The sequence below is a fragment of the Fusarium tjaetaba genome, assembly GCF_013396195.1.
Source record: "Fusarium tjaetaba strain NRRL 66243 chromosome Unknown NRRL66243_c0000030, whole genome shotgun sequence".
Classification (NCBI taxonomy): Eukaryota; Fungi; Ascomycota; class Sordariomycetes; order Hypocreales; family Nectriaceae; genus Fusarium; species Fusarium tjaetaba.
The window spans coordinates 467,346-481,200 of NW_023501226.1; the positions used below are offsets into that span (position 1 = coordinate 467,346).

General features: G+C 48.1%; 6 protein-coding genes across 6 annotated transcripts; 3 read left to right on the plus strand and 3 right to left on the minus strand.

Annotated features, from left to right (window-relative positions):
* Window positions 1–337: 337 nt before the first annotated feature.
* FTJAE_1727 (uncharacterized protein) lies at window positions 338–1,684 on the plus strand (the record flags this gene model as incomplete). Its single annotated transcript, XM_037347846.1, has 3 exons — window positions 338–886; window positions 938–1,311; window positions 1,369–1,684. The coding sequence occupies 3 exons, from the start codon at window positions 338–340 to the stop codon at window positions 1,682–1,684; spliced, it is 1,239 nt and encodes a 412-aa protein (XP_037211294.1).
* Window positions 1,685–2,239: 555 nt separating this feature from the next.
* On the plus strand, window positions 2,240–3,897 carry FTJAE_1728 (DAL5-Allantoate and ureidosuccinate permease; the record flags this gene model as incomplete). The annotated part of the gene is made up of 4 exons (XM_037347847.1): window positions 2,240–2,620; window positions 2,671–3,195; window positions 3,247–3,350; window positions 3,402–3,897. The coding sequence occupies 4 exons, from the start codon at window positions 2,240–2,242 to the stop codon at window positions 3,895–3,897; spliced, it is 1,506 nt and encodes a 501-aa protein (XP_037211295.1).
* Window positions 3,898–3,959: 62 nt separating this feature from the next.
* FTJAE_1729 (C-3 sterol dehydrogenase (C-4 decarboxylase)) lies at window positions 3,960–5,009 on the minus strand (the record flags this gene model as incomplete). Its single annotated transcript, XM_037347848.1, has 1 exon — window positions 3,960–5,009. The coding sequence occupies one exon, from the start codon at window positions 5,007–5,009 to the stop codon at window positions 3,960–3,962; it is 1,050 nt and encodes a 349-aa protein (XP_037211296.1).
* A 196-nt stretch (window positions 5,010–5,205) lies between these two features.
* FTJAE_1730 (pyrimidine 5 nucleotidase) lies at window positions 5,206–8,260 on the minus strand (the record flags this gene model as incomplete). The annotated part of the gene is made up of 8 exons (XM_037347850.1): window positions 5,206–5,259; window positions 5,327–5,461; window positions 5,511–5,960; window positions 6,008–6,282; window positions 6,429–7,279; window positions 7,444–7,588; window positions 7,635–8,100; window positions 8,150–8,260. 8 exons carry the CDS (start codon window positions 8,258–8,260, stop codon window positions 5,206–5,208), a joined length of 2,487 nt encoding a protein of 828 aa, XP_037211297.1.
* Window positions 8,261–9,157: 897 nt separating this feature from the next.
* Window positions 9,158–10,874, plus strand: FTJAE_1731 (multidrug resistant protein; the record flags this gene model as incomplete). The annotated part of the gene is made up of 4 exons (XM_037347851.1): window positions 9,158–9,420; window positions 9,469–10,497; window positions 10,550–10,656; window positions 10,711–10,874. 4 exons carry the CDS (start codon window positions 9,158–9,160, stop codon window positions 10,872–10,874), a joined length of 1,563 nt encoding a protein of 520 aa, XP_037211298.1.
* A 193-nt stretch (window positions 10,875–11,067) lies between these two features.
* On the minus strand, window positions 11,068–13,174 carry FTJAE_1732 (cutinase transcription factor 1 alpha; the record flags this gene model as incomplete). The annotated part of the gene is made up of 5 exons (XM_037347852.1): window positions 11,068–11,608; window positions 11,869–12,052; window positions 12,107–12,293; window positions 12,341–12,407; window positions 12,456–13,174. 5 exons carry the CDS (start codon window positions 13,172–13,174, stop codon window positions 11,068–11,070), a joined length of 1,698 nt encoding a protein of 565 aa, XP_037211299.1.
* Window positions 13,175–13,855: the final 681 nt, after the last annotated feature.

The following is a 13,855-nucleotide window of genomic DNA, read 5'->3' on the forward strand; positions in this document are numbered from 1 at the left end:
ATATGGGACTCCTACATATCGCGATGCCGATCACTCGGGTCCAAGATAACGCAATTAGTAGAATAAACAATTCGACCCAGCTACTCGAATGCATCTGTTAAATAAAAAATGCCTTGGGCGTTATTCTTACAGACAACTTCACCGATGAGTCTAGACCATGAGTGGCGTTCAATAAAGTCACTCAATGCAGTAAGGATCAACAAATACCTTCTGAGGCTGTTCAGCCGCACGGTATTACCATGAATTAAAGACCTGTTCGCCTGTCCTCCATATTCTTGATTTCTTCAGCTCTTGTAAATCAATCATAATCTCCTTGAATATAGATACTCATTAAGTCATGGTAGCATCAACTATTATCACTCTTTCAGGCCAGGCGCTCCTCAACAAGTTCGCCATCGGCCTAGCAGGTGAAGCTGGGACATGGGTCTTCAAACAGATTCTGCACTCGGCCTCCGGTGGTAGCGACGCAGACAAGATCCGACGAGACATCTCCGGAGCCGTCACAGAAATGAAGGAACTGAAACGGACCGTGGACACTCTGTCACGAGAGCTTCCCGAGGCTCTTCTCCAACTACGAAGCGATAACCTGAGGGAATCTCTTACCAAGATAGAGACTATGTACGACACAATTACCGACCTGATTGAAACGGCTGTCACTCTCCCCGAGGATATCTCGGATGCAGAACGAGATAAAAAGCTTATGGCGATTCAAACTCGTTTAGAAGATCGCCTTAGGATGTTCTCTAACGATATACCTGGTATTCTCGACCGCATCAACGATTTTCTAGCAGAAGACGGGCCAAGGTCGTTTCTCCGTCAGGCCGTCCAGAAAGCCTTCGACAGCTCTGATGACTTCGTAAGCTACTATGAAAAGAGCAAGACTTCAGTATGTTTCCAAACCTCCTTTCTATTATGAGATTATGCTTACCGCAGATAGATGCTGAGCTACTGGGTGGTGGTAGTTAAGGGAATTGCCCTTTTGCAAATGGCTTACGATGCTCCAAACGTGGACTTTTCCGAAGGCATGCTTACAATCCGACGCCAGAAGGATAAGCTCGACAGGCAAGAGCAGACTTTCAAAGCAGTTGTCGGAGAAAATACTGTCCGACTGGTCAATAGCGCTCTCTCGGAGTATTTCCCTACTAACGTCTCCCTTCTTACTCATGAGGGGTTGTGGATGGGCCCAAGACTCATCGGTCCCATTTTTGTCAGCTGGTCTTACGGGTCTGAATCGAACAGGATAGCTCTCCATGGGAGATCAGGAGACACATATAGAGACAGGGCGCGATCGCAGTGGGAAATCATCTTCGGGTATGGATCCGACGTCGGTTTAAGACATGCTGTCAGATTTGAACACTGCATCTCCAGACAGTGCATGCAGCATGACGGACCAAACGTTTTCCTGGTCCCAAATGACAGCCAATGTCCCAGTCATTCTATTCTGTGGTTTGTAAAGCCTGTGTGTCCTGGTTCAGATCGATATACTATCAGGGCCGCTCAAGACATGACGGGAAGCTCTGGCCCTTTTCGTGGCAGCCGTTGGCAGCCTGATTTAGGTATCCTACGACCTTTTATCTTCAGATCTGGTTTCCTTGGATCGCATTTAGTTGCGAGAGATGTCCTAAAATTGGAAGATTATGTCAGTCCTAGCGATACTGGCAGAGAGTTCCAGATAAAGGTCTAAATTGGCCACAGTCCGGCTGATGTCTATTCATAGTCAAGATTTCGATGCAGCAAGGACCAAAAGACAAAGGATGTCCCTTTATTAACTATATATTGGAGAATAAAAGACGCCATACAATATGACTAAGATTCAAATCCAAGAGGGCAGTTATGAGTACAGGGAAACTAGCTAGTGACAAAATGCTTTTCAACCCAAGTGGCGTAATACTAAACTGTATGAGGTGCAGTTACATGGCAAATCAATGCTTCTTTTATTGGCATACAGATTATAGGCCCGGTCGTAACCTAGATGAAAAAGTATACGGTACGAGTCGTGCTCGATATCAATGTTACGTTGTAGCTGAGGGGTAATGATAAGCATCCTGGGCCGTCTATGCGAACTGCAACATCGTGGTAACCACTGATAGTTTTCCGCGGGTATTGTAACCTGTTATCCACTGATCAACGATCAATTGACCTCAAACGACGAAACGAGGGGATGAGTATAAAGTCGGAAGATGTGTGCGTCCAACTCAGTGCTCCACCTCACCTGTTTCTCAAACAGATTGTCAACAGAATGGCAGAGAAAATAACAGACGACTTGAAACATACCCAATCTATAAAAGAGGGGACCATAAACGATGTTTCTACCGCTGAAGCCCTGACTCTCTGCCGTGATGCAGATGAGATTGAGACAAGTCCTGAGCTTGATAAGGCACTACGATGGAAACTGGACCTGAGACTCATGCCTCTTCTCTGCTTCACCTATTCACTGCAGTCAATTGACAAGAATACCATCAGCTATGCAGCTGTGTTTGGCCTACGAGAAGATCTCAACCTCAAGGGAGATGAGTTCTCTTGGGCCGGCGGGATATTCTATCTCGGTTATCTGATCTGGGAGGTTCCGACTAGTATGTTTCTTCAACGATTTCCTATCAACTACTTCATGTCAGGAACTGTAAGTACCTTCCATCCTCCTAGTCGCTGGTCTTTGCTGAGGTTTTCTAGGTCATCGCCTGGGGCGCCGTACTTATGGCCCATGGAGCCGTCAACTCCTTCACAACTCTCGTCGTCGTGCGCGTCCTCCTCGGCGCCCTCGAAGCAGCCATAAACCCTGGTACCATGCTCCTCTTCAGCATGTACTACATGCGAAAGGAACAGCCTCTCCGTATGGGTATATGGATTGGCTCCGCAGGTATGGGCTACATCATCGCCGGCATAGCTAGTTTCGGTATAGGCCATGTCAAGTCTGCTCTACCATCCTGGCGAGTACTTTTCATCATCTGGGGCTCTATTACAGTTGCTTGGGGGGTCATTCTCTTGTTCTTGCTCCCGGGTGCGCCTATGAGAGCGAAGTTTTTGACGGCTGATGAGAAAGCGAGAGTTGTGGCGAGGGTGAGGGGGAATGGTACGGGTATTGAGAACAAGCATTTTAAGATGGTGCAGTTTTGGGAGGCGATGCTTGATATGAAGACGTGGTTGTTGTTCTTGTTTGCCCTAACGAGTAACTCGCCTAATGGAGGCTTATCCGCAGTAGGTATCCCCTCTCTAGTTCTTGGTGTTCTCCTAAATAATTCGTCTCAGTTTCAAGGTCTCATCATCAAGGGTGCTGGCTTCAGTACCCTCGATACCACGTTGTATCAGATGCCATCTGGTGCGGTCCAACTTGTTGCATGCGTCCTTGCTTGGTAAGTCCCTCGAGCCTGTTACAGCTCCTTGAACTAACCGATATCTTACAGCTGGGGAGCTTCCGTGATCAAGAACTCCAGAATTCCAATCATGCTCCTCGGGCTTGTCCCCTTCCTTGCCGGCGTCCTAGGTCTTCACTTCCTCCCTCACAGCGACGCATATGCTCGATTAGCATGTCTATGGATGTCTTTCTCATACACAGCAACCTGGACACTTAGCATGTCCGTTTCAATGGCGAATACAGCAGGGCATACTAAAAAGATTACGACGAATGCTATACTATTGATAGGATATTGTCTGGGAAACTTTGTCGGACCGTTTTTCTTCAAGTCGAACCAGGCGCCTCAGTATGAACTTGGAGTTGGCATGATGTTTACTTGTATTGCCATCCAGGTGGCGAGTCTTGTTGCGCTCTGGGTGCTCCTGTGGATGAGGAATAGGTCAAGGCGGGACCTTCATACTCTTGAGAATCAGCAGAGAGCTTGGGAGGCAGGACTTCTTGATGAAACTGATTTCAAGAATAAGTACTTCCAGTACGTGTACTAGCTACATATAGTCCCGTTCCCACAAGAGTCAAGTAAATGCAGAAATTGATACCTCAAGGTCGATCACAGGTCTTTCATCCCCCACTCCATAGTCTTCCTGATAGCTTCATCCTGATCCGCAACAGGCTCATATCCCAGCACCCTCCTAGCCTTGTCCAATGACCAACAGCACCCAGAGTCAAGGTGATCAATAGCACTCCTTCGCATGGCAGGCTTGATGTATCCCAACGTCATGATCCAGTAAACCCATTCAGCCGTCGACGCCATAGCCTGCATCACAAAGAACGGAATCTTCGTAACCTCCTCCAACGCAACAGGATGTCCAGCTGCTGCATAGCACTTCCGAGAGAAGTCAAAGAACTTCTGGGGTTTTCCGTCTGAGACGAAGAATGCCTGACCACCAGCTTTCTCCCGCGTCTCTGGGTCAAGGAGAGCTTTCATGGCGAGGATATGTGCCTCAGCTGCCTTCTTGACGTACAAGAACTCGAACACCTTTGCATCGTTGCCAACTTGCATTTGGTGCTCTTTTCTCCGAATGCTTTGCACAAGTTGACGCACGAAATTCATGTCGTATTCGCCATATGTGGCTGGTATTCGTATAGCTGCTGTCCAAAGTTGTTCTGAGTCTGAAGAAATGACGAGTCTTTCAGCAGCAGCCTTTGACATTGCATAAGTATTCGGAGCGTTCGTCTCATCATACAGAACAGAATCTTCTTCTAATAGAGGTTCTTGCGTGGGTATAACGGCTGAATCAGTGGACGTAAACACAAAAGCGCGCGTGTCGGCACAAGCTGAAGCAGCGTTCAGTAAAGCTTTTGTGCCATCGATGTTTGCCTTTATCAGGTTCGCTGGGGTGTCGATATAAGACGGCGAAGCTGTATGAATAACAGCGTGTGGGTTGAACGTCTCAAAGACCCGTTCAATCTGGCTCGGTATGGTCAAGTCGGCCGCATGAAGAGAGACACGAGACTCGTCAGCAACATCAGCTGGCATCTTGGGATGGCGGCTGACGATAGCAACAGTTGTTTGTGCGTCGTCAAGAAGTTGTCGGACTACGTGTCCTCCCAAGAAGCCGCTTCCACCCGTGACGAGTACTTTCTTTGACGACTCCATCTCATGCGTAAACATTAGGGGAAATGGATGATTGGTATGGAGGAAAATGAATGAGTGAGATTTTGGTCAAGAAACATAGAACTTATGTCAGCACCATTTTGAGCTGACTGCAGATGAAGGAATGGTAGGATTCATAAGCAACATAAAATAAACACACAATCTAGTATTTCAAATTCAAATATGTCTATCATCTAATCTAATCTTGTTCCTCGTTAGTAGAAATGAAGCCCAAATTACTGAACGTCTTGGCCTATTAGATAATGTTAGTACCACATACAAATTCATGTTTCGGAAAAGCGAGGGAGAATGCAACTTACACCCCATTCATTCTCAGCGCCTTGAGAAAACATTCCAATGATCTTTTTACCACGCGGAGTAACCTTGGTCCACGGCAAATCAAAGGGATCATCACCATTACTCACAAGCTCGGTACGATTGGTGTTAGTATTGAACTTGAAATGTCAGCCCTGGCTCTCTCCGGTCTCAGATGAGCAGTCTTACCCTGAGTCCAATGATAATACTTTGGTCAAACTGAACCTCGAAGCTCTCAATCTCCTCGCCATTTCCGCCGTTAATGTCGAAAAATCCCGTAGAATTGTCGTGGTCTGGGAATCTTAACGGGGCAAGACTGGACTGCATTGTCTCATATTCGATATCCCCAAGACATCGCTGAATGCTATCGTCCATAAACTCAAAGCTGATGCGGCAAAGGTGACACCAGTCAAAGATGTGAATGCTTATCGAAGTCACTTGTCGTATGTATCGGCCGTCGTTCTCGCCAAAGAAAACTGTCATAATGGGAATGTTGGAGCTGACTTTTTTATCGAGGGGTCGTAGTCCGTCAAAGAATATTTCAGGGGGTGGGATTTCGGGATACCAGAGCAATCTGTCCCTCGGTTCTTGCAGTTTCTTTGTTATACGATCCCGGCTTAACGACACCAGTTTAAGCGCCTACAGAATTAGCTCCGTCTTATAATGTATGTTTGAGTAAAGCTCACGTCGAATTGGGCAACGATGAGGGAAATGCCCTCGACATCGTAGAGACGTCTCCTGGGGTAGTTTGCCGGATCTCCAGCCCACGAGGACGTGGTGCCATCCTGAGTAATGGCCGCGATTGCTCGAACGCCACAAAAGTCGAGGGCCACTTCGAAACCTTTGACATGTTGATCTTCGGGAAGTGTCAAGTGTTGCATTTGGGACTTGTGAGTGTATCCCAGAGACTCAAACACGCCATCAGCGCCAACAAACATGAGCCCAGAGATGAATAGCCCAGCTGGAGTGTCAACAAATGATACAGACATGAGCATTACTTGAGATGCTGGGGGAATTCTGCGACCCGGGCTCGCAGTACACGAGAGCCGCCAATGAAGTGAGCTCCCGGTTCGAAAATATATCTTTCTGCAGTAATCAAGGACTCACGTTCCGGCATGGGCTTTGGTGCCTCGGGCTCAGAAACCGTGTTGATGACGTTCCCAAGGCAGTCCACGTCTTTCATCTGGCGAAGTGTTTCGTGGAGGTCTTTGACGGATGGCCAGACACGGCTGCGGCTGCCCATTCCGCTGTTTTCAGACGCCCAGATGTGAAGTGAGAGATAGAGAGCTCTCCATGATGTTGGGGGGGTAGCGAAGACTTCAGGTAGGTAGTTAAACTCGTGCCCCTCTGTAAATTGTGAAGCCCAGAAGCGTTCGGACAGGCTGAGGGTTGCGAATACACGAGATGCAAGGCGGAGAGAGTGAACGTCAGGAGATGGAAGAACCATCACAATCTTCTCAAGGATCTCTGGAGGGAAGTGATTGAAAACATCCTTGTCTGCGCTGAGGGTCGATCGGTCGAGGATGGACTGAAACGCATCCTGCTGCATGCGGGAAGCGAAGTTAATGGACTTCCTGAGGGCGGGGATCTCAAAAGGATTCGCCCTGAGCATATCTGACGCATAGTTTGGACTTTTAAAATCAGATACCAATACCTCGATGCCCCCCTCATAGTTCATTGACGCAATGTTACCATAGTCGTGCCCAAAGTTAGGAAGCATGTCAGGACCGATAGGTGTTGAGACAAGGAGTCGAAAGAGATCACGAAGATTAACTCGTTCTTCAGAGTTCAACAGCCTCCAGCAAGCATCGTGGAACAAGAAGCCCCAGCACCACTCTGGAGGGGGATTGGGGCGGAAGGAATTGATGGTGGAGATCTCAGCATGTTCAATGGGAAAGCCGTCGTCGTCCGTCTGTCGACCATCGTAGCGTGCATTAGGATCCACTGGAACGACGTTGCTGGTACTTGGATCGCGCCAGTGGCCAGCTGCGACGCCAGATAATTTCACATCGTCGAAATTATTACCTTGGATCCAGACTTTTTTGGGCACCAATCCTCCCCGTTTGACAGGGGCTGGCGGGGTAACACTCAGAGACAGTATCAATTTCTAGCTTTAAAGAACTTGGGATAAAGTGATCTCAGCTCTTCAAGATGGCGAATCTGATGCTGAGAAGCCGGTGTATCAGGTACAGGAAGTCCCTCTTCCACAAAGTGAATAGCAGTCCAGCCAGCGTCCTTTGCTCCGACACAATTCTTATGCGAGTCATCTGAGGGAGTCAGCAAAGGTCTTGCGAAAGATGGTATTCATCTTACCGATAAAATAACATCTCGAAACATCAGAGACTCCAGCTTCTCTCATAGCTTTCATAAACATCTCCTTATGCGGCTTACACACAAATGGTACCTGAGAATAATCACAATACGTCAACCCCTCAAACAAATCATCCACGCCCAACAGCCACACAACCCGTTTCCCATGGTTCACATAAGCATTAGTTAGTAGCCAAAGTCTGACTTTCGACGTATCGATATCCTCGAGGAATTGTCGTAATTGGGCGTTGGGCTTGATGAGGTCGTCCAATGGGACCGCGTCATCGACCTTGGCGTTGTATTCCAACGCGTCAATTTGGTGGTGGCGTACAAGCCCTTCGATTGCCTGGCCGTATTGCTGTGAGTAATCCTTGTGAAGGCGCTCTGCGTCGTCTGGGGAGAGGCCTAGATGCTTCTTGAAGTAGTCGTCGATGTTCTTGCCCATGTGCTCAAGGACTTTGTCATCTGGCTGCGTTAGGTTCTGCAGGGAGATTTGTCTGAGGTGAGTCCTGACATACTGCGCGAGTATAGACAGTTGTCAATGTCGCTAAACCCGTTAGAAGTAACTTGGAAGAGGTCGGGAAGGAGTTATACAAAAACAACACAGGCTTTTCTGCGGATCGATCCATTGCGGCTTGTGTTTCGCGCGAAGGTTGTGGGTTGAAAATGGAATGAATGAGGAAGTACTTGGGTTAGCAAAAGTGATGATTGGTAGGTTGACGAAACGGGCAAAAAATACACCAGGACTCCAAAACCAACGAAGCTACACGAGAGAGCCTCAAATTTATATCCAAGATATTCACCTACTCTTCAGATCAAATCATGTAACTTTCACCTTTACTGCATCTTCGAGTCTCATTGTCCAAACAAGAATCTCACAGCGCATCTACAGGGTAGGTATCTTTAGGACATGGACGCTAACCAGACATCTACAGGCCAAACATCACTCACATGCTTTGCAATACTGTTTGTGATCACAGATGAGCGAGCCGATGTCCAGAGAATATTCTGCAATTCTGATCGGCATGTGTCAAAGAAATGTCAAGATCAGGCAATTCGTTACAACAATCACAACAAAGACTCAACCTCGCTCTTTAAATACGGAATTACTCGGCATATTCCCCAAGCTCCTTTCAAATCACCATGCAAAACCACGCCCTTTCAGCAACAATCTCATGCAGCTTGGTAATTCTCCCATACTCTTTAATCGCCGACTTTTTGCAAAACCGCGCCAAAAACCGAGGTGGCCAAATCACCCTTGCAATCACAAAGGCCGGGCCTATCATAATGCACCAACGAACGAAACTAACGACCAAGACACCGAGGCATCTTAAGATAAAGAATACCCACATCTTATCTCCGTAAAAAAGAGAGCGTCATTACAAATCTGATGCGTGCCGTGGAGCCGCAAATTTATTCTTTTTACGGATAAATACGTCAGTATCCCATGCGAAAAAACAGGGTCTTGGCATGTTTGACCAGTATCATTTTCCACTAACATGATGGAAGAGAAAGAAGTTAGGAATATGTCCCAAGATCAACAGCGAGCTTCTCTGGACCGCGAGTCTCTAACGGACATTGAAAAGAATTCACCAATGGCTGGAAATAACGCGGATGATCAGAATGCGAATCTTAGTGATCAAACCACTGAGGCTGGTAACTTGACCACCGACTGCGAATCGTTTGAAGTTTCGTGGGATGGCGACAAAGATCCTTTATGTCCACGGAGTATGTCGACGTTGCGAAAATGGATGATTGTCTCAATCGCATGCATGGGAAGTCTCTGCGTGTAAGTCTCCAATCTCAACTTCACTCTCACAATACTAACAGTATCCAGAACATGCGCAAGTTCAATCTACACAGCTACCTACACCCAAATGAACGCCGAATTCCACTGCTCCCAAATCGTCGCAACCCTCGGCCTCTCAACCTTTGTCCTAGGAATCGCCCTCGGCCCCGTTCTCACCAGCCCATTGAGCGAGTACTACGGCCGCCGACCAATCTACCTCGTGTCATGGGCCATGTTCATAATCTGGACGATCCCCTCCGCCGTAGCGCAAAACATCGAGACCATGATCATAGCACGTTTCTTCACCGGTTTTGCTGGTAGTTCATTCCTCAGCGTCGCAGGTGGAACAGCGGGTGATGTCTTTGAACGGCATGAGATTCAGAAACCTATGAGTTTGGTGTCGTTGGCGCCGTTTATCGGACCGGCTATTGGGCCGTTGATCGGAGGGTTTATTAATTATAATACAAATTGGAGGTGGACGTATTATGTTATGCTGATTTGGGCTGCGTTTGTTATGGTGGCTATTGTGGTGTTTGCGCCCGAGACGTTTCATCCGATTTTGTTGAGGGAGAAGGCGAGGATGTTGAGGAAGGAGACTGGGAATGAGGCGTATAGAGCGCCGATGGAGCATACGAAGAAACCCATTCTCGAAACGCTGAAGCTTTCAGTCCTTCGACCGTTTCAGCTGCTCTTCTTGGAGCCGATGTGTCTCTGCCTGGATCTCTACTCTGCGATCCTCCTTGGTATTCTGTACCTATTCTTCGGTGCTTTCCCTCTCATCTTCCGAACGAACCACGGTATGAGTCTTTGGCAGACTGGAATGACATTCTTGGGAATTCTGGTCGGATTCGTTATCGCAACGGCTACGACTCCCTTCTGGGCCAGACTTCGGCTTCGCTGGTTGGTGGAACAGGAGAAGGAAACTGGCAAGGCTATCAGTGAGCCCGAGTACAGGCTCCCTCCGTGTATTCTTGGTGCTATTCTTATCCCTATCGGTCTATTTTGGTTTGCTTGGACAACATATTCGAGCATTCATTGGATTGTGCCCATCATTGGTTCCGGAGTTTTTGGGTGCGGGTAAGTTTGTCTGCTCTTCTCTTTCAGATCTTATACTAATAACTGCTTGTAGCATGATGCTCGTCTTCACTGGTATCTTCACCTTCTTGGTCGACGCTTATCCTCAGTACGCCGCTTCTGCCATGGCAGCCAACAGCTTTGCCCGATGCTCTTTCGCAGGTACGTCCAGTTCCCCCCTATTACTCCAAATAACAGTCACTAACAATGGTATAGCGGCATTCCCCCTTTTTGGCATTCAGATGTACGAGACGCTTGGTTATCAGTGGGCTTCCAGTCTTCTTGCTTTTTTGACGGTTGCCATGGCGCCGTTCCCTTATCTGTTCTTCAGATATGGCAAGAAACTGCGAGCCAAGAGCAAATTTGCTTCAAAGATCTAAAAACACGACAGAGAATGATTTGGAGAGGAGATACATAATTGGGCCGGCTGAGAGTTGGCTGTATCACTTGAGTTTGGGGTGCGCTAGAGTACGTTCAAGAAAAGCATTATAGAGCAGCGACACATAGAATAGATAGACTTCATACCCTAAAAGAACTGTATTTCGCCAGCATGACCAGACTCTGCATCTTTCTCTAAAAACCTTGTGAATCTGCCATTGGTGGGAAAGTACCAAAGTTGCCTGGCAGCAATGGACATAAACCATGCTGAAGCAGGAGATCAACATCAATAGTATTCTCCGCCCAAAAGTTATCAAACCCGAACTGATCTGCCGGCTGCTGGAACAGATCATTCGTCTCTATCACAGCACCAGCGACTTGCGCATTCGTCGCGTCAGTGAACGGACCGCCATTCTCCGCCAAAGTCTGAGACGTTGCCCTACTGACTTCCGCAGAGGTATTCAACGTAGAGTCTTCATTGCGGTTACAGTTTGCAATGCGCGACGTCACGTCAACTATTGAACCCGCTGAGACAGCCGATCCTTGACCTGTGAGTCTTCGCATGAGGTTGCCGAAGAATCTCATGATCCATAGTCCTACGGGCCAGTGCTTTGCAAGTTCGCTTAGGGCGAGGATGCATTGCCGTGATTTGTTGCCGGCGAGTTGGCGTCGGATGGGGTCCTTGCGGCAGATGACGAGGGTGTGGATGGAGAGGGCACCGAAGACGGCGGGGACACTGAAAAGAGATTAGATGGGAGTGGAAATGGAGACGAGGTTGACTTGCATGTGCATTTGACTTTTACTCATTGCTCCGACGGCGAGAAGATCTTCGGTCATGCGAGTTATGGAGTCCGCTGCCCGTCGAGCCCAAATGTCTCCTTCGGCTTCAGACGGTGTGAGGTCTTCGATTGCTTTGGGTCGGAACAGGAGGATATAGTAGTTTCTGTTGCCCCTTAGTCAAACTGCCGCAGATCGCCCTTGATGTGAGTTTCTTACTGGTACGCCATGTGCAACTGGGTTGCCCAGAACGCTGGACCCAGTGTCTCGTCAAGCGGCGCCCTCTGCATGCATTTGGGCAACTGCGCTTCCCACTGTTCAAGTCTTTGTTTCAGGCGTTCTGGTTTGTATTGTTCTAAGTCAGGTCGTCGAGGACTGTATTCTGCAATTACGATGTCTCCGACTGGACAAAGATTAGTAACCTGAGCGGAACTGTCATGGGTAGAGATGAACTTACGGATCTCTGCGGCTTTCGTCATCTCTATTGCGAGAGCCGTATGGTATTCTTCTTGTCGGGTTATTAGGGGATCGTTGTGATCGTCGTCAAAGTAAAAGTCTTCTTCGGTCAGAGGTTCGATGTCGCAGTCTTCGTCCCTGATTCTGCATGGCTTGCCGAGGCATGCGGCGGTATGTCGGTCGCGAGTCTAGAACTATTAGCAAAGTCACTCGGCTATCCAATACTCTTACTGACATATATAGACCACCATATTCGTTTCCGCAGCGCTCTTTTCTCGGGACTCAGCCTTGATGCTACCGTCCTGCATCCAAGTCAGTGTCAACCCATAGCCCGCGAAAGTTTCACATACGATCGATACATCCCCAAAGACTGAGCACAAGACGTCGCACATCCAAGCCAGAACCACGAATCCTTCTGATCATCCGGCCCATTCCACCAAAATCCCAAGAGGAAGATCGCTGCTGTGAGGACATTCCTGTCAGTCTCGTGATCAACATCATACAATGTTTTCGCCCGAAGATAATGATGTTTGCGAGCAGCAGTCCGATCACTGAATCCAGCAGCCTGTATAAGACTCTCATCGCAAAGAATGAAGGTAACAAGGAACATCGCGTGCAAAAGCATAGGCGATGCTTTGCCCTGTCTGTACAGCTCAGAAAAGGCGCGCCTGTCTATCACCGGATAAGGCGGATGGATGATCTCGAAAAAGGTATACACAAGACGGTCGGATATTTCTTTTGGTGGCATCGTCAGTGCATCTTGTACGCTCAGTGGTTCCACTTGCGGTCGTGTTGGGATAATTGCGCGGTCTGCTATTGATGCTGGTATGGGATAGTGGACTTTGACGGGCTCACTGACGCCTCCTCTTGGACTACATATCATCTCGACGATGTATGATAAGCTGCTTGAGTCGCCCAGGAAGTATGACTTGTCGTTCCCGGACAAGCTCTGTTGTTGAGAATTCGTCTCATTATTCTGCGTGATATTCGATGGGACAGGCTGGCTTTGATCTTGATACTGGGAATTTTCGTTACTTTGAGGTGTAATCACTGCGATACTGTCGTTCATGGTCTCATGTTGATCAACCGGACTCTGCGCCTGCTGTCTTCTCGACACGCGTTGCACATTACTTCGCCTAGCATATCTGCAAACGCGTGAGTCTCAATTCTTATAATATCACATACTTTCTACGTACTTTCCACGTTTCGAGTCTATCAACTCACAAGCAACATCGCGCGTACGACAATGCCAACACGGCTGTCCATCAGCGGCGTCACACTTCACCCGTCTTGCGTGACACGCCTTGCAAGCCACGCGAGCTACACGCGTTCGGGTAGGTACAGCGCTTGGTGATCTTGCGCTGCTTTGACGATCTTGCCACTCGGTCATTGAGATTGGAGTTGATACTGGTGATTTCTCAGCTGCTTGTTGGTGAGAGATTAAGTCGCCGACTCGGTGACTTGGGTGAAGGGTGAGATGACGGGAATAAGACGGTTACGTAAGGTGGTATGACGTTGTGGCTTGGCTTGTTATTGGTGGATGCTGATCTTATCGTCTGGCTCTGTATCTTATCAGGCACATGGGATAACGTTAGAGGCCGATGGCATTACCAATGCCGTGCTGCTCAATGACCGGATTATGATTCGGTTCTCTATTTGAATTTACTGCTCCATGGAACTCGTGGCGAATTGATTCAAGTTTGGGCCAAGCTATTGAGTCGAGCTGCTGCAGGATCCATTGTCCAAGCAC